This window comes from Mya arenaria, chromosome 16 (genome assembly GCF_026914265.1).
Source record: "Mya arenaria isolate MELC-2E11 chromosome 16, ASM2691426v1".
NCBI classification, from domain to species: domain Eukaryota; kingdom Metazoa; phylum Mollusca; class Bivalvia; order Myida; family Myidae; genus Mya; species Mya arenaria.
In genome coordinates this window covers 14,051,517-14,071,456 of record NC_069137.1, presented here as the reverse complement: position 1 = coordinate 14,071,456, position 19,940 = coordinate 14,051,517, and the positions used below count along the sequence as shown (strand labels likewise).

General features: G+C 33.1%; 2 protein-coding genes across 2 annotated transcripts; both read left to right on the top strand.

The window, feature by feature from the left end:
- On the top strand, positions 1–14,050 carry LOC128222120 (cytoplasmic dynein 2 light intermediate chain 1-like). The gene is made up of 15 exons (XM_052930978.1): positions 1–46; positions 1,323–1,399; positions 1,934–1,989; positions 2,699–2,733; positions 3,330–3,399; positions 3,994–4,082; positions 4,709–4,964; positions 5,392–5,469; positions 7,980–8,059; positions 9,054–9,124; positions 9,832–9,877; positions 11,241–11,292; positions 11,877–11,969; positions 12,465–12,551; positions 13,164–14,050. Exons 2-14 carry the CDS (start codon positions 1,351–1,353, stop codon positions 12,534–12,536), a joined length of 1,047 nt encoding a protein of 348 aa, XP_052786938.1. The 5' UTR covers positions 1–46; positions 1,323–1,350; the 3' UTR covers positions 12,537–12,551; positions 13,164–14,050.
- A 360-nt stretch (positions 14,051–14,410) lies between these two features.
- On the top strand, positions 14,411–17,539 carry LOC128222615 (ADP-ribosylation factor K-like). Its single transcript, XM_052931709.1, has 4 exons — positions 14,411–14,668; positions 15,086–15,256; positions 15,641–15,775; positions 16,804–17,539. The coding sequence occupies exons 1-4, from the start codon at positions 14,602–14,604 to the stop codon at positions 16,953–16,955; spliced, it is 525 nt and encodes a 174-aa protein (XP_052787669.1). The 5' UTR covers positions 14,411–14,601; the 3' UTR covers positions 16,956–17,539.
- The last annotated feature ends 2,401 nt before the right edge of the window (positions 17,540–19,940 follow it).

The following is a 19,940-nucleotide window of genomic DNA, read 5'->3' as shown; positions in this document are numbered from 1 at the left end:
CCCGCACCCATCAATTTGTAAACATTCCATTTCTCGAAATTATTTTGTAAGTCACTTGGTCTATTTTAACTGTTATATCCCTTAAATATGTACTAAGAACGTTTTTTCGTTACTTCCTTGAAAAACAAAACATGAACTATTGTTAATGCCGTAAATTGGCATTTTATTCATGATTTGGGCATGTTTAACTGACATAAAAAAAATATATCAGTTTCGAGAAATTCTAGATTTACTCATTATAGCCTTTGTAGGGTCAACTGTATAGAGCACTTCCAACAGCTTCATTGTTGAACTAGCTGTTGTAGGGACGCTGATTTGGTCGTCTGCATATATTCAAAACTTTGTTCAGGCATACACTCTTTCTTTCACTTAACATCATAATTTTAAAAGCCTGCATATAATCTGTAATTTATAGATACACTTAACTTTCTTTTCTTTAAAGTTGCTTTGTATAAAACGTTTGTGCTTTTTGATATTCGGATTTGCTATGCAATCAATTACATTTCAGGTTGGCTTTCATACAAAATGTTGACTTTAAAATCAAAATCAATCATTTCAAATGATGTGTAAATTTATGTTTGACTAGTCACCTGATTATAGAAGAACCAAAAGATTCAAGAAATTATGGTGGTATTATTATTATTTTGTGTTATTATTTATCTTCAAATGAATGTGTCCAGTATTGTGACAGATGTATGATTTTAATGCCAATATTTTGGGCTGTAATTTTTCCAGTTAGTTCTGTCTGTGTTTGAAGGTTTGCTGTTGGAATGCAAATTCCCTGTATAAAAATGATACCAGCAGCCGCAGCAACTGGCTTCTGCTTAAAACTGTAGTTCTTGGAATCTTTGAGTTCTGGTTCTATGCTCTCTCATCTTCTGCTAATTTTTAAAATAGGCACTAGTAAAAGCCAAGGGTCTTTTAATAAAGGGCTAGAGTTTTGTATCCCGATTTCCCAGTCATTGAAATAAGTCTTTTGGATAAACAAGCTTGAATTTTAATTTCTAATACACAAGTGCATGCATCAACATCAAGCCTTGCTACATGAAATAAGGAAGTGAGAAATATTTTGCAATATACAGGTGTCATCTTGCACTTGTTCTATTTATCATCAGAGACCATACAGGACTTCAAAACTGAATGCAGATACTACCTTTCACGCCCAGATGAGACCACTGTCTAGAAAATAGTGTTTTTTTAAAACACAACATTTAAAAAAAAACATTTATGAATGCCAGTTTGATCTATTAGTGTAGATTATTGTGTGTTGTTAACTTGTGTGCTTGCCTTCCAACAACAGATTTTTATTTATCAAATTACAGAACCAACCACCTAGATTTATCCTAAAAGATGACAACCCTGTGGGATCTTGCTATTGAGCAAGCAGGCAAAGACCAAGGTATTTTGTTCTTTTGAACAAAAAGATGAGTTTAAGACAAGTCATGTAGGCCACAATTTCAATGGCGTGTTCATCATTGTTATGTAGTCATAGTATTATACATAACTTTTAAGTTTCAAACAATTTCCTGGGACTAGAAAAACTTACCGGTAATGCAACACATCCAGTGGCATTGTTGTGTATATTTAAAATTAAATAATGCTTTTTTTAATAATTCATGTCAGATGAAAATTTATACTTCTTTGTTCATCTTAATTATGAAATTATCATCTGCTTATATTCAATATAATATGGTTATAGTTGAGGCATTACATGTAAGGCCAATTTGCATTGACAATATGTCCAAAATCATTATTGATCATCAGCAATAGTCTTACAAGCCATTTCAGTTAATGATCTATTGTTTATTTATGAATTAAAAGTAAAATATATAACAATGTTTAAAACTAGTTGGCAAACTGCATTTACATGTTAACTGTACGTCTGTAGTAGCTAGTAATACCAGTAATCTATCTCCATTTATTCCATGCACAGATGATGGAAAGAATGCCGAGGAGAAAAATCTCTTCATTGTTGGAGCAAAGAATTCTGTAAGTAAACAAATTCATGTACCAGAATAAAATAATATGATAGTTTAAATAGTTCACATACATTGTATATGTATAACAGTATTCAACTACACATGTATTATAAATCAAAAAATGCTTCAATTTGCTGAGTTAAAGGGTTTCACTTGGTGAATGGCAAACATGTAGCAATTCTTGGGGGAAAATATATCCTTTGACCAAATGCAAGTATTGCCGATCGTTAGTTGTAGTAAAACTCAGTTACTAAAAGCTTGCTTCATGCATTTCTTTTAATGATCAAGTCTTTTGTTTAAAGCTTGGAACTGCTTTAGTAAAGTCATTGATTACAATTGATTATAGGTGCTTGTAAGAACGACAAGTATTTGTTCATTTTTTCTGAACACTTTTTTAGAAATAAGAAAAAAAGTTGAGTTATTGTCATAGTCTTAGCATCATTGTTTTCAGTGTGCAAAAACGTAACTTTATAAGAAACATTCAAAATATCAAAATAAAACTCTTAGTACACAAGTTGCCAGAGAAAATATGCATATCCAGCAAGACCCATGACTCTGGGGTTAATTATTCTTGAGTTATGCCCCTTTTTTCCACTAAAAAAATAACAGATGAGCTCTTGGGTTGGCTTTGTTGCACTGTTGTAATTCAAGCATTGATTAAAGTCTCATTGTGTAGTTTGTAAGTACATTTTATGCAATCAATATTTGGTTATTTGCAGGGGAAGACTTCAATTATTCTCAGATTTTTAGAGAGGTAAGACTATTTTGAGAAAGCAAAGAAGACCTACATGTATACAGTAACACTTTTGGATGCTGAGGGGGTAGGGGGAGGAGGGGATTGCACCTGACACACTTGGGTTGAGACCCCAAACCCATATCATGTTTAGAGTCTCTTATTCATCTGTTCCTTGGGAAGAGGGTACAAAGTTACATGAGTGTCGGGCATCCCATCTAACCTCAAATCCTGGTGTGATAATCTTCTCAATATTAAAGCAGAAAGTCAAGATCAGTTTATCAACATGTCATTATAACTACATGTAGTAGGCGAAGAGCAGGACAGACTCGTTCATTTTAGTAGTTTTTGTTGTATACTTCTAAGTAATAATGTATTTCCTATTGCTTAAAGAACACAAACATGATGATAATGATCATTATTATATATACAATTACAAAATGCTGGTATATCATAATGTAAAATATACATGTAGTATCTAAATTACTTTGAATCATTACTAATCCATAATACAGCGATAAAATCAACTATCATTTAATAGTCAAAATATACATTGAAGGCAACAAAATGTAAATTATTATGCATTTATGTTAGATTTAAATTTATTGTATAAACAGAAATGAAGCACCAAAGCCCACAGTTGCCCTGGAATACACATACGCCAGAAGATCAAAGGGACATAATATGGTATGTACATCTATTTGGTCGTGTTTTATTACTGCCTTGTCATGTATAAATACCATTTTGCGATGTAGTTTGAAGTGTATTAATAGCTTAAATGTCGTATTTAAGTTAGGTTTTGTGATAAGGCAGCACTTATTGCATATCTTTATAAAGCAAAGACAAGGCAGCAGTATTTTTAGTTATCTTTGCTGCTACTTTGGTTTAAAAAATAATTTTTCATCCTCTTACCTAAAAATATCCCCTATTAACCAAACCAGATCTGCGCAACCTGCTAACAACCTGATTCAAATGGATTGAATAAGGTTGTTAGCAGGTTGCGCAGATCTGGCTTGGGTATTTTTTTAAAGTTTATCCAACACTATGTTTATTAGTTGGTCATATTTATCCAATAATTTCTGTACACTAATGGCATTATTTGTAGGCCCAAACTAGCCAAAAGATGACTTAATGTTTTAGACAATTGTGTGCAGCAAATAGTATATTACATTAAAATGGCCAAGATATAAAGGATGTAACATCTCATATCAATCTACAACAATGTACAGTATATGTGTATGGTTCAAGAATAATTTATGTTAAGTAAACTTCACTCCTCAGGCAAAGGACATTGGCCATATCTGGGAGCTGGGCGGGGGAACATGGCTGTCAAAACTCATGGATATTCCCCTCAATGCCGACACGCTGGAGTAAGTGTACAAAATAATGGGCTTAGTTTACTTTTTAACTCATCTTCCGAACACCAAAAAATGTGGAGATATTTATAATTGCCATAACCTTGTTGTTGTTGTTGTTGGTGTTGTTGGTGTGCAACAATTTCTATTGACCATTACCTAAACACTGCTCAAGATAGTTACATGAAACTTTATATACAAAGAGTCATTGGCAATGAGTATATGTGTAGCAACTCAAATAACTTTAGTTAGACCAAGTGAGAAACGCAGACATGACTTCGGTAAGCTTTTGCTTGTGTGGTAACTGTATTATAAAGCACTTAAAACAAATGATTGCTTTTAAACATGGCTCCAAATAAGATGTTGTTGTAGAAGTAAAAAAATACCTTTATTGATGTGTTGATGTTGAGAGCAAAGTTGGAGAAATACCGGTATGTGAGGAAACACATGCTGGTAAAGCAATATTGCTTCCCTTATTCCATAAAGGAACTTTTTTATAATTTGTAGACTAATCCATTTGCATTTTAATACAATATCTTTACAAAAAAAGATATTGCTTACTTCGAGGTCAAGGCTTTTTAGTGAATAAAAAGCATCCTTGATGAATAACCCTATTAATAATGATATACTTTGTATTTTAGGAATGGAGCGGTGATGATCTGTGTTGACCTATCTAAGCCAGAGGAGATTTGGTTCACCCTGGAGTCTCTCCTGGCCTCATCCCGGGCTCGTATAGAGGCAGCCATTGCAGATGCAAGACAAGACAACCCAGGTATCAGGGAGGCACTCCAGAAACGGGCTCTGGCTCGTTTGGGTGAAGATCATGCGGACAGAAACATGCTGGACCCTTTTCCCGTGCCCCTTGTCATTGTTGGCACTAAGTATGATCTCTTCCAGGTAAGATTTCTTTATTAACTAAAAATGCGAAATTTAAACCCATTTTATATCCATTTAAAAATACATATAACTATTTTGGGTTATGTGTTCAAAAAACCCATTATTGTTTTATAACAACAACTTGATATTTAAAGAAAAAGTTTTCACTAGACACTAGATATAAAAAAGTCATTGTTTTCACTGCATGAAGCTTTATAAATAAAAGGGATAATCAAGAATGTCTGTTTTCTGACTAATGTATGGATACTTATCGACTTCAAAATGTCAGCATTTGCACTTTCATGGAAATTTTACACCCCGAAAAATAGAAATTAAAGGTTAAATTTTAAGTTGTTGTTTGCCTGTTTAGTCAACAAGGTGATGTCAAAAACTTGATTCCGTTCTAAATTCTATTGTAAGGTAATTTCATCTTGGGTGTTTATTTCAGGATATGGATTCCGAAAAGAGGAAAGTGATCTGTAAAACCCTGAGATTCGTGGCTCACACAAATGGCGCAGTGTTACAGGTAATCAAAGTTTTATAGATAGTCTAGAAGCTTAAGTCTTACCAGGGACTTTTTTCTGGAATTTTGGGAGAGTGACCAATACCCTTGGTATTGGGAATTTTTGATAAATAATTTTTGGGATGTATTGAAATACACGTGTTAGCAATTTATTTGTGGTCTTTTATAACTGAAACAATGATTTTTCAAACAGTTATTTTTACAACTTTTTAATTGGGAATTTTAATTTTTGACCAGGCCTGGTCAAGTTTGGAATTTAAAATAGCAGGGCTAATTATAATTTAAAAGCTAAGTAATAGTGTAAGAATTTGGACTTGTTGATTCTTATTTTACATTATCATTGTTGACACATCTATAACTTACATAACTTAGCTCATCCCTTTTCATTTTATATAATTTGGAATTCTCTGTAGGGGAGAGTAGGAGCAGAAAGTGTGAAAATAATAGATAAACATGTTTAACTAGTATGATAAAGGCAATTATTAAAACCCAGGCAGCTGTACAAGTGTACTGTACAGATGTTTTAGGTGAAATAAAAGAGTTTAATGTTCTTGTGTATGAATGTATTTAATATTTAAGTATATATTTTACAATAAAAGCTTTTATTGTCTTCTGTACACAGTGCATACACCTGCCCTACATATGCCGTACCCATTGCTGTTCACCTAAAGTACATTTTGCCATACACATTGCCATAAACATTGCCTTACACATTGCCATACACATTACCTTACACATTGTTATACATATTACCATACACATGCCTTACCCATTACCTTACATATTGACATACACATTACCATACACATGCCTTACACATTGCCATACACATTACCATACACATGCCTTACCCATTGCCATACACATTGCTTTACACATTACCTTACACATTACCATACACATTGCCATACACATTACCATACACATTGTCATACACATTACCATACACATTGCTTTACACATTGCCATACACATGCCTTACACATTGCCATACACATTGCTTTACACATTACCTTACACTATGCCATACACATTACCATACACATTGCCATACACATTACCATACACATTGCTTTACACATTACCATACACATGCCTTACACATTGCCATACACATTGCTTTACACATTACCATACACATGCCTTACACATTGCCATACACATTGCTTTACACATTACCTTACACATTGCTCTACACATTACCTTACACATTGCCATACACATTACCATACACATGCCTTACACATTACCTTACATATTACCTTACACATTGCCATACACATGCCTTACATATTGCCTTACACATAACCTTACACGTTGCATTACACATTGCCATACACATTACCATACACATTACTATACACATTGCTTTACACATTGCCAAACACATGCCTTACCCATTTCCTTACTTATTGCCATACACATGCCTTACACATTACCATACACATTCCCTTACACATTGACTTACACATTACCATACACATGCCATACACATGCCTTACACATTACCATACACATTACCATACACATTCCCTTACACATTACCATACACATTACCATACACATGCCTTACACATTACCTTACACATTGCCTTACACATTGCCATACACATTACCATACACATGCCTTACACATTGCCTTACTTATTGCCATACACATGCCTTACACATTACCATACACATTACCATACACATGCCTTACACATTACCTTACACATTGCCATACACATTACCATACACATTACCATACACATGCCTTACACATTCCCTTACACATTGCCATACACATTACCATACATATGCCTTACAGGTTTACACATTGCCTTACTTATTGCCATACACATTACCATACATATGCCTTACACATTACCATACACTTTGCCATACACATGCCTTACACATTGCCTTACACATTACCGTACACATTACCATACAAATGCCTTACACATTACCTTACACATTACTGTATACATTGCCATACACATGCCTTACACATTACCATACACATTACCATACACATGCCTTACACATTACCATACACATTGCCATACACATGCCTTACACATTGCCTTACACATTACTGTACACATTACCATACAAATGCCTTACACATTACCTTACACATTACTGTATACATTGCCATACACATGCTTTTCATATTGCCATACACATTGCCTTACACATTACAATTCACATACCTTTCATATTGCCATACACATTGCCGTACACATTGCCATACACATTGCCATACACGTACACATTGCCATACACATGCCTTTCATATTACCATACACATGCCTTACACATTGCCATACACATTGCCGTACACATTACCATATACATTACCATACACATGCCATACATATGCCATATACATTTATTTCAGTACTATAATACTTAAAAGCAACAATTAATTTACAGTACTGTGGTACAGCAGACTAGGGGTTAGTAAAAGCCAATGGCACATGTGATTTTTATTTCCTACAAAAATAACACTGGGTTGGGTTGTTTAGTTTTTCAGCACGAAGATTGAACAGCTTGTTCAGAAGGCGAGGGCTGTGATTACCAATCACCTGTTTGGAACCACTCCCAGGTAAATCTCTACCTTGTCAATTGTAAACACATGGGATGAGCATTGCACCTGTTAAAGTTGACACAAGCCTTAATTCTATATAGCAGGGATGAGAAATAGGGCTTGTTCATCAAAGTTTTGTTTTGATGACTGTCGTTGCATAATAGGTTTTATATAATTTAAACTGTGTAAAGCAATGTGTAAGGCATTTATTGTACAATGATTGTGAAATATGTTACAACAATATTATATGTACATTGGCATGATGTTACATGAGAGCATGGGCATGTGGTATGGGGTAAACCTTGGTACCAAGAAGAAACCGGCATTCGCTCTGTAGTACTCTTGTTTTAAAATAGATTGTGTATTCAGAACTGTGCTCTCATTAAGAATTGCTTAAAGCAACTCCAATATGAAAATGACATGACATCTTGAAAAAAATCCCTTCTTTTGGACCAAATTTGTTTTCACAGAAATGCATCTGAAAACACTTATATTATAATTATTTTACTCTTTGATACTGAAATTGCAGGAAAAAAAACAATTAAAGTATATAAAACACACCTAGTACAGTGAAGAAAAAGTTAGAAAAATGACAATAAAACCGCTCACCCACATGGACTCTTACATAAGCTAGGGGATAGTTTAACCTGTAAGACTTTAATTGAAAAGTGTTAGTAACGTTATTCAAAGCGTGTAATTAAAAGACAATATTTGAGCATATATCAACATATGTTGCAGGGTTCCAGCTGTCAGCATCTTATTTTTAACACTCCTAATGATTGTCAAACTTTATTGTGTCATAAAAAAGTGAATTTTACAAAACATGAGCTAGTCCCTTTAAGATTATTCAGAGAAAGAGACAAAATTAAATTAAGCTGAAATGTATTTAAGGGCCTGCAACATCTTCTATGGAGAACTTTGTACAGGTATTGAATAAATGCATCACTTGATGTTTATGTATGGTACATATCGGGAATACATGTGTCAAACATTGCTTTTGGTTTGTTTGCAGTAAGGTACTACAGACAGAATATAACAAACCCCTTATGGTTCCAGTCGGCCTTGACTCACTCCAGGCTATAGGTAAGAAGTACTCACCTTACAACAAATGATCAGTTAGGCTGAATCAATCTTAAATAAAATTGCAAAAAGATTTGAGCTTAAATATGTTGTACAAGGGAGCTAATTGAAAATAAAAAGCTTCCGAATTGTTTAAGACGGGATATATCAAAATCTTTTCTCTCCTAAATGATTTTTAATTTATCATTTAGAGTGATAATCCTGAATAATTATATCCTGTTTTAGTGTAATTTTAAATTAACCCCCATAGAGTATTCACTGTAGATAACCGTTTTAGTCTTCTTGGAGATTTCAGAGACATTTGATAATGTTTAATAATACTTTCGCATTGTTTGATTCAACATGGTTTTACTAAGAACAGTGTTTTTAAGAACAGTTTTTAATGTAACTTTTTTATTTTAATTTGGTGATAATTGGAAGTAGTAAGTTTTTTTGTGGCCTTTAAGTTGTAAAAATTAAAGCAAACTTCTTTTACCATTTTGCACGGCTTAGATTTTGAGGATAGTTTGTTTTAATAATTATAAAATCTAGCAAAAAATATAAATAAATACTTAACTACAATCTCATTAAAATCATAGCAACATCATGAAGCGAGTATTGTGGATCTGATTTGAATGAGATTGACTTGACTATATACATGTAATCTAACTCTACGAGCACCCTCTTGGAAGAATTCCATTGTACTTGTTAACCTTGCTGTCTTTTTGTAGGAAATGTTCCATTGTCAGATAAGGACGTTGGGCGGGTTAACGCCAGGTATGTCAGTATAGGATTGTGATTATTGGGAGTGTGTTTTCTTTGTTTTTTGTCCATGCTCTTGACTTCAATCTCATATGGGAACAGTTACCAGTAGGTCGAGCATGCTTATGTGCAATAAGTTGGAAGTAAGATATAGTACAATGATATTTAATATATCATGCCTCATTATGAACGTTGTAACGCCATTGGTCCAGAATTGGTCAGGAGGTGACCCTATATTTTTCCATGTTGAGTCAATAAATAATAACCTACCAAAATGGCATCTATTTCCTGATTCTAATGCAAAAATAAAACATTTCCCATAAGTTGATCACTGTAAACAGGTCGTCGATGGTTTTCTTTGCCCCTAATATCCCTTATCTGGTAACTTATAATATGCACCCTACTAATTACATGGTAAACCTCACAATATGATTCAAAACATTTCTACAACCAACCACTTCGATTGAACATATACATAATTCACACTTCCTGAATAATTTATTTGTACTACAATAGAGAGCATTTCCTTTTCTTTAATTTATACATTAATTCTCATATCAGAATGGTAACCACTAGGTAGAGCTTAATAGAAAATCTTATAATTCAATAAGTAGTATGCTTATTAAAAGTTATGGGGTTAGTAGGTGACCTGATATGGGATGTACAGGGCAAAGGAAACCATATTGGGTGAAAGCTAACACCATAATGTATATATCATTTTGACAACCAGTTAACATTGATCAATTTATGGGAAATGCTTCATTTATTGATCAGAATAAAAAAATAAGACATTTTGGTACAATAAAATTTAGTGTCCTTGTATGGAAAAATATGGGGCTGCTAAGTGACCATCCAGGGCAAATGGCAATGCGTGATTCATGTTGGAGGCATGATATATGGAAATATTGTTATTATTTATTATCGGAAATAATCAGAGGCCATTTTGATTGATAAATTATCAGAAATAATCAGAGGCCATTTTGATCAATCATCAATTTCATTTTAAAAATGGAAAAAAATATTGTTGCCAACACTTGCAAAATTATAATGAAAATATAAGATAAAAAAAATACCTTCCAGATCATTCAGCAATTACTAAATTTCTAGCCCACCGTAACTGTCGTGATGTAATACTTATTGTTACTATGTTTTTGATTAGTATTATTATATTTAAAACAAATCCATTAAATTCTAGAATGTCATTATTCAGATTTTAATGAAAGAGAGTGTTTTGTAATTGTTTAAAAACGATAATTGATATTCCAAAAATTCCTTATTGATTAACTCCTACTTAGGAGGCAAATGAACAATTTCGACAATACTCGTTCATCTTTTTATCGCTAGTGTCAATACAAAAAGTTTTGTTTGCTTCTTTCAGGAACCCTGTGGATTTATGGAAACATTGTTTTACAAGCTATTTTCCACAAACAGTAAGTTAAGGATGTTTTAAGTTCATATCATCAGCATAAGTGTTCTCTGACATGTTAAATGTTTAACGATTAAAGATGCACTTTAACTCCCAAATAAGCAGTACCACAGTTTACACAATTGATTTGATTTACCAAAAAGTATGAATGAATATCGAAAATAATGGTTCTTATGAAGGAAACTGAAAATTTGAAAGAAAGGTGCAGAAAACACGGTATTTCTACCTTTTTTTATCTCCGTAAATCTTAGGACCCACCAGTAATTTAATAATTGGGCATTTTCAGTTATTAAATTCAAGGTTACTATCTTGTTATCAGTAATTGTTTTTTTCCTAAAATGCATTATTTTGTAAGTAGTTCAACGTTTATCACTCAAAATTTATGTTTTTTATACATGTGTATGTATTGATTTTGAAAACAAGTACCACTTTAAAATGGGTCTGTACATGTTGGGAATGTTGTACATGTAAAAATGAAGAAAATTGCTCAAAATGATTATTAACTATTTTTACCATACCTGGTTCATTGATTTCGCATGTTTCTTTGGTATTGAAGGACTTCTAAGCTACAAGTAATACTTTTTACAGAACACTGATAACCCATCTAAGGTTGAAGACCCCTCCAAGGACCCAAAATATGCTGAGCCAGCAATAGACACGCTACGGGCACAGAAGGAAGAGGTTAGTTGATAAGGCTTTGGGACTTGGTACTTAAGTGTATAAGTTGACAAGCTTTTATAATCACTCAATTTTCATAATGGCTGACATTACTTTGGTTTAAGTTCCATTTCATGTGTCTGGCGTCTATAGATAGTGCTTATGGTAGCATTGGAATCGTTTTGACCTTTTCCCCTTATTAATATAGAAGTAAAAAAAAACAACCTCAGCTTTGTGCATGTACTCTATGTTTACATGCACATGTACATTTAAGTCAGATTTTCATTGTGATGTTAAGTTCTGGGGCTGTATTCAATATTATTCTCATACTTATCCTTAGGCATGCCTCAGTGCTTCCATGAAGTCTATTGGCATTTTTTTTTTTATCCAATCAAAACACTCGGATTCTACCCTTAGACTTAAATTAAATCTAAGATGTTTATTGAATACAGCCCGTTTGCTCAATGTCCACATGTAGTAGACACATGAAGTACAGTATGTGTATCTGTTTCTGTGTAGGAGTTGGAGCGATACCGGAGACAGTCTGAACGAAGATCGCAGAAGACTCGCTACGATGATGTGGCAGCTTAATGACTGTGATATCAAGTGGGTTTATATCTTAAGATGGAAAATTTACTATTTAATCTTTAGTTGTCTGACTTTTTTGTTTTATAAATGTATTTGGCGCTTCAGTGAATGTGTAAATACATCGTAAATTTATTCAAATGCTTTATGCACTCGATTTGAATATGAGTACAGGTTTCAATTTCTTGGAAAATCACATGCATCACAAGCTTAGGTAGTTTATTTCATGGAACTTAAGTTTGATTTTACTAAATAAAAATGAATTCATCGTGATTATCATAGAGAAATTTAAGTCCGAAAACTCATAAGAATGTAAATATTACATAAATTGTACACAAACGAAAATAGTGAGTTTAGCTTAATCCTGTAATAAGGATGTTTCGAGAAAATGAAACCTGGCCAATTTATGTTTCATGAATTCCTCTAGGTATGGACATGATTCTGTTTTATGTTCAAGTGTTAAGCATTGTATGTACAATTTAAAATAAACACTAGTTTCTTTTCCTTCTATATTTGGAACTACTATGAAAATCATAGTTTGATGTTTGTCTCGGACTCTCAGTTCAGTTTACATAACCCAATCCATGGGGTGTAAAAACACTGACATCGTGTGACTATTTTGTTTCATTTCAGGTAAAGACCCCATGCAGAGAAGCATTCCCGTCCATGTTTGAGATTTATTATCAACGCAAAGATGAATAGTCATCTGTTTACTTTGAAACTTTTAGAACATTCTTGAATCTTGGAACGTTTCTGTTCACGGAAGCTGGATTAAATTGTTCTTTCCGTTATTTCTGTTAAATTATTCTTATTAAATGATATTGTTTCAGTTTGAAAATGAATGAATTATTTCACTATGATTTTTGAGAAAAGGTGAAAAATTGAACTTTCGTCAGATCATGTATTTCAGCTACTGTAAGGCGTAAGAAAATGGCTTTGTAGAAAACCTCTTGAAGGTGTTTGCTCACAAAAATGGCAAGTTAACCAAACCTTTTATTCAACAAATGTGATAAATACTTATGGCTATCCATCCTTTTCCGGCAACTCAATTTGCTTCAATGTCAGATTTTTCCGTTCAGACCGGAAACACATGATGGATAACTTTTCTTGGTCTAAATTTTTATTTTTAGGAGTTTTTCAGCAAACCCAATTTTATCTAAAATGCCTGCCTGGTGTGCAAGAAAATTGCGTCTGCAAGTAAAATTTCTATCCCACATGTCATGTTACAAGATCCAACAATATACATCATTATTTCTGATTTGATAAAACACCTAAATTTTCTACCGTCAATGTATATTTCATTAGACTTATTGTGTACCACTTTTCAAGAATGGTGTGCCACATTAGTTCTGTATATGGTAAAATTCTGTGAACTTCAAGAACAACCCTCGTGCATTTTAATTGATTCAATATAAAATCATTTTATCTGTGATAAAACTATACAAGTTGTCATGACTGTATTTCCATATACATGTATATTAAATTATTTATATCAATCTAAAATAAAAATGCAGAAAATTTATGTTGTTTTTTATTGACCTTTAATGAGCAGTTGAATAGTTAAATCTTTAAAAAGTGCTTCTATATTGATATATAAACCATATTTAGTATAATTTAGATAAGACCTTAAAAACCTCAAAGATCATAGCATCCATGTATGTCTTTGACTTCATTTTAGAACCATTATTCTTCTACTGGACAGAATAACTCTAAAACATGTACTGTTGAGCAATCCTAACTGATTTACCAGTTGTATAAGCTATTCCACAGGATTTTGACCTCCAATATCATTTACCAATATGGCACTAGCTTGAACTTGCCTCACAGGTGGATTTACCTCCCATGTTCACTCTTCCACAGTATCCAATGTATAACAAACAGTGTCATTATTATTCATTGTCAGTTCAATAACTTAGTGGCTGTAGGCCATCCTTGCAAATCACCCATGCTGAGGTCCAAAATATCTGGACATAGGAGTGTTTAAGAACTGTGTGGGGTAAATGTGGAGACTATAAATGAAGATGTTGGATTCTGTAATGGCCCAGTAGTATGCAAATGAGCAGATACAGTCATGGGTGGGGTATGTAGTGGTTATTCAGTTCCAAAGAAGGTACTTCTCATGGGACCGAAAGGATCAGGTAAATATTTTTATTATTTATTTTTGTGTATTAACTGAAAGATGATAATGATTTATGATGATGAATATTTATGTTATAATGATAATTGCTATAGACTAATATTTAATGGAAGCTGTGTTTTAACCTTATTATAGTATAAAAATTATTAACATTTTAATATTTCCTGGAAAATGATTTGAAATAAACTTTTATAAATAATTACATTGAGAAATAATTATTAACTTATTATTTTTGTATAAAAACTAATTTTCCAAAAATACAAAACAAACTTAGATATATTATTGAATTCAAAATCAATGTTGTAATCATAAACTCAACTTAAAATGATAAAATACAATGTAACTTCTTAATTATTTTTAAAGCTTTTTTTATTAATGTTTGAAACTTTAGTATAATAATTGCAATTTTTTATGAAAGGCAAGACCACCTTGCTGTATGGCTGGTGTTTGCCAGGTCAGGAGACTATGGCGGTGCCCACACAGAGTTTCAATGTTGAGATGGTGTACGGGGTGCGCAATGGGCAGATGCTTCTCATGTGGGATATCTCCGACATATCACGGCGTCGACAGTTCTACCATGGCACTGAAGGTGTGTACTTGTTTCGTCCACAGGGGTTCTTATCATTTTTTTTTCTTTTAACCTTTATATAATCTATAGATCATTAAATAATATGGGGTTAAAAAATTGTGAGAACCCCCTGTGGTTTCTTGTAGTCATTTAAATGGACAAGCCTGAATTATGATGCAAATGTTTAGCTGAAAAAAAAAATCAATTTTGTCCGAATTCTCATCACTTTCAATTTTTAAACATTTTTGAATTTTTCAATTTTAAATAAAAAACATTTGAATATCTATACTTTGCTGGCTAATATGGCAGTACATACTTTGACCTATTAGAAGTTACAAGACAACACTACCAAAAAGTTGTAGGATGTACACACCAGGAAACTAGTGTTATTTGTCATATTTCCAGCACTGGTTTACCTCCTCGATGCCAGTGAGCTCAGTAATCTGCAGGAAGTACAGGCCGACCTCCGAGTCCTGCTAAGGGACCGCGACATGAAGGGCCTCCCGCTGCTCTTTGTGCTCAGCAAGGCCGACCTTAACAGTGAGTAAATGCTTTGGTTTTACCCTATTTATTAGCTCTTCCGTTTTTTGAAGAAAAAAGTTCAGATATTTTGTAACCCTTGGTTTTGGTGTAGTCTACATTTTCAGTATTAGGCTAAAACTGATTTTTTTTTTAAATATTCAACTGAAACTTTGTACACATCTTACCAGGGAAAATATGCTCATGTACAGTAAGGCCAATAACCCTGGCTTCATTATTGTCAAGTTATACCCCTTGTTTGAATCAGAAAAACAGAGGAGCATTGGCATTTGCTCCTCAGTGCTCTTGTTTCATTGACTGTTAGGTTTTCAACATGTAATAATACAAACAATTAAGAAAAGACCATTCTTTTCAGCATATAGGATAGTGCTGTCAGTCGCCCTTGAATATGTTTCAAATTATATGTGAGCTTTATAGATCATATTAAAGGTATTCGTTCATGTAATATAGGGTCAGAAATCTAAACAAAACGCTTGTTTCAATGATAAAACATCACCAAAAGTTTAAATTAGAGCTGTATTTTTTTTAAATATTTATAAAGAATTCATCATTACGATAATACAAAAAAATTCCTACTGGTCAAGTTTCAATTTAGATTGTTAAGTTTGAACATTTTGAAGTTTTTTTCATATTTTTTTTATATGTAAACATGTTATTTAAGAAACAAATTGATAAAATTCTATGTAAAAATAAAAAAAAATTGTTTTGTAACCTTCCTTTTATATATCCTATCATCGTAGCATCATTATGGTGTTATTTGAAAATGTAACCCATGCAAAACATTATAATGGTTAATCAATATGAATTAAACATAGAAACAATCTGATGTGAATATAAAAAATGCACAAACACAGCTTTGCGTCCTAATGATGGAGGCTTACCTGGTACCTTGAAAGTAATTTGAATATGGTAGCATTTCAAACTGCTGTAATGCATGGTTAAATATTGAAAGAAAATGTTTTGCACAAATAGTATAGCTATTATTACATCCGCTCAAATTTTCTATTTTACATTTATATGTTTTTCAGATATGTACTCAATACCAAGCATCGAGAAGGAGCTAGATTTGGAAAACATAGCGGCAGACAGAAAATACGACTGGGCAACAATACGACAAGATGAACCCACAACATTCCAGGTTGCCTTACAAAAACTATGCAGTCTTGTTTACTCAAAATGAGCACAACTTTCTCAAAGAAGAAACTATGCTCAACTTTTTTTTAAAAAGGCGGGTGACTTGATACAGAAGACTTAACTGTTGCTCTGAGCTGATATTAAAGCAATATCTTGTTAAATCCGAAATTAGCCAAACTTTCTCAAAGAAGAAACAAGGCTTTACTTTTTATGAAGAAAGTTGGATGACTTGATATGGAGGACTTAAGTGTTGCTCTGAGCTAGCAAATTCTAGCAACAGAGTTGAATAGCAATGAACCAAGATTGGTTTGGTCTCAAACTCAATGTTCATGTTGACCAAATACGTAATTTGGTATGCAACTTTAGACCTGAAGCTAATATCCATATGAAACTTATTGCATCTGTCATCAATTCCATGGTCTCGTGTTTGTCATGAGTGGTTACACTAGTATGACTACGAAGAAAAGGCAAGAAACATTCTTAGATGACTTTGAGAATGGAAGCTCTGTAAACTATTTAAACATGTAGGTCATGTTCATTTATTGTCTTTTATACATTGTTTATTTATATTTTACAACATCCATGTTTTGTTCATGGTTTGAGAAAAGAACTGATGCAATAAATTCTTAAAAAAAAATATATGTTTCTCAAACTTTTACTTTGACTTATTACCGATGCTATTTGAAAACTGAGTAAGCTCACACAAGGTGATAATGTGGAGCAGCCCCCAGCAGTGTAATGTACAGGAGTCATGCATGCAGTTGACCAATATCTCCAGCTGCCCGCGAGAGTCCAGGAGGCTTACTTGTGCTAATAGGTTGTTGGTAGCAAGCTTTTTTCTTTTAGCTTTTCATGATGTTTCCATTTGCATTCAATGTTCACTGATATTAATTTTCAATGTGTACTACAAAACCTGCAATGTGAAAAAAAAGGTTTTAAAAATCAGGGAATAATCGCAAATTAAGATTTAAGGTATCAAGAAATATGTACAACTTTGACCTTCATTTTGTTTTTACAAACTCGAAAAACAACTCGAATGTACATATGTGCAGGATCTCTAATTTAACTGAACTCCATCACTGTATGTCATTCTTAATTGCAGTTATTGAGCTAAAAAGTTGTTTTAAGGAACAAGGACCTTTTAACCTAATCGCTAAAAGTTCAATCCCAAGATGCATTTCCACATACCAAGTTTAATCACTTCGCATCATCAGCTCTAGTTATTGATAGTTATAAACTGTTTTCAGTATTTGTGACCTTGACTTAACCAGCCACAAAGTCATATCAGGGTATGTCTCCACCTGAGCTTGCTTTGTAGTAAGTTTCATCACTATACCCTATTCATAACTAAAGTCACAACAACTATGGACATTACAGCCAAAATTTTGAAAAACTTGATAATCGGCCAGAGCGCTTTAGACGACACAGAGCTATGGCCCTTTAATTGTGAAATAATATCCAAATTGACCATACTTAACCCTTTCTTATCCAATCTCTTTCAACCGCCATAATTATAATATTTTCAGACAAAATGTCTCGAACAAGTTCAAAGTGATACTCATATTTAAAATCAATACATATATATATGTATAACAAACATAAATTTTGAGTGATAAACCTTTAACTACTTGCTAAATAATGAACTTATGGCAAATACTAGTTACTGATAAAAAGATTGTGTGTAACATGTGATGTCAAACAAGGCCGACAGATCCATTCATAGAAAAGCATGCTCGACCTGAAGGGGTCCACTGGTCTCACATACACTCAAGTCTCTATTCACACAGAGCCCGGGCTTTGCTAATTTGCATATTACCTACCAAGTAAACATACATACTATGAACCTACTTCCATCTATAATGGAATGTTATACAGTAATACTTTGAACGCACATCCACCTACTACAGCAGACTGTTACGTGTGTATTTAAAAGCTAAAAATGCACAACTGGTGGGTCCTAAAGGATTTATAGTGATTAACTATAAGATAGAAATACAAGGTATATAAGTACCTCGTTTTCTGCACATTTCTTTCAAATTAAACAAGGTATCCTTCATAAGAACAATTGTTTTTGATATTTATTCATGCTTTTCAGTAAATTAAAACAATTGTATTAATTTAATTGTCACAGGTTCATCTATTTCGAGAGTAAGACTAAAATCAAATGTCCAATCTTTACAGAAATTGGTAACATATTGTGTACAGACATACCAAATATATCTCAAATTAGCTAAGTAATATCCATTTCCTTAGATTGTCTGTTATCGATCCTCCTATACTGATGACTCCATCAACTGGCAAATAAGATATCATTTGCTCCATTTGACTCCATCTTTTTTACATCCTATTCTCATTTAATCAACTGGAATTAAATTGTTGCCTTCCACACCAGAAATTTGCAAACAGAATTAGCAAGCACATGCCATGTCTTGACAAGTTGTAATGTTTCTTTGTAAAATTAGCAAGAACATATCATGTTCTTTGTAAAGAAGAAATATTTTTGTAAGCCAAGTCAATGACATGTACACTAAAAAAGATCAGTCTTTATGAGGCACATGGGCAGACACATTCTTAGGAGAAATTGATTACAGCTATCAGAGGAGTGATGATTACCTGGACACTCTGCCTCAGGACACAGGAATGTTAAATTCATCAATTTTGTGGTTGATGTTAATTGCAATAAAATTGTGGTTTTGTGTTGTTGTTCTACAGGTTTTCATCAGAACAAAGGGGCATAATTTCTCTACAAAACATGTTTGCAATCTTTTTATGTTATGACCAATTTTATATCAACAATTACTAACCATGACACCAGCATATTTTCATCAAAATATTTTTCTTCTCTTGTGCTTTCCATTGGCTTATCTCTTGGAAAGTTGTGAGGGAGGTCTGGTAAACATCTTTGTTCCTTATATAGGATTTGAAGACTATAAACAGAAATAATCAAAATAATAACCTTCCTAGCTGCTCTCCGAATTGGTCTTACACACAGGAAAAGGTGAAAAACATTTCCAATTAATGAGCAGTGAAA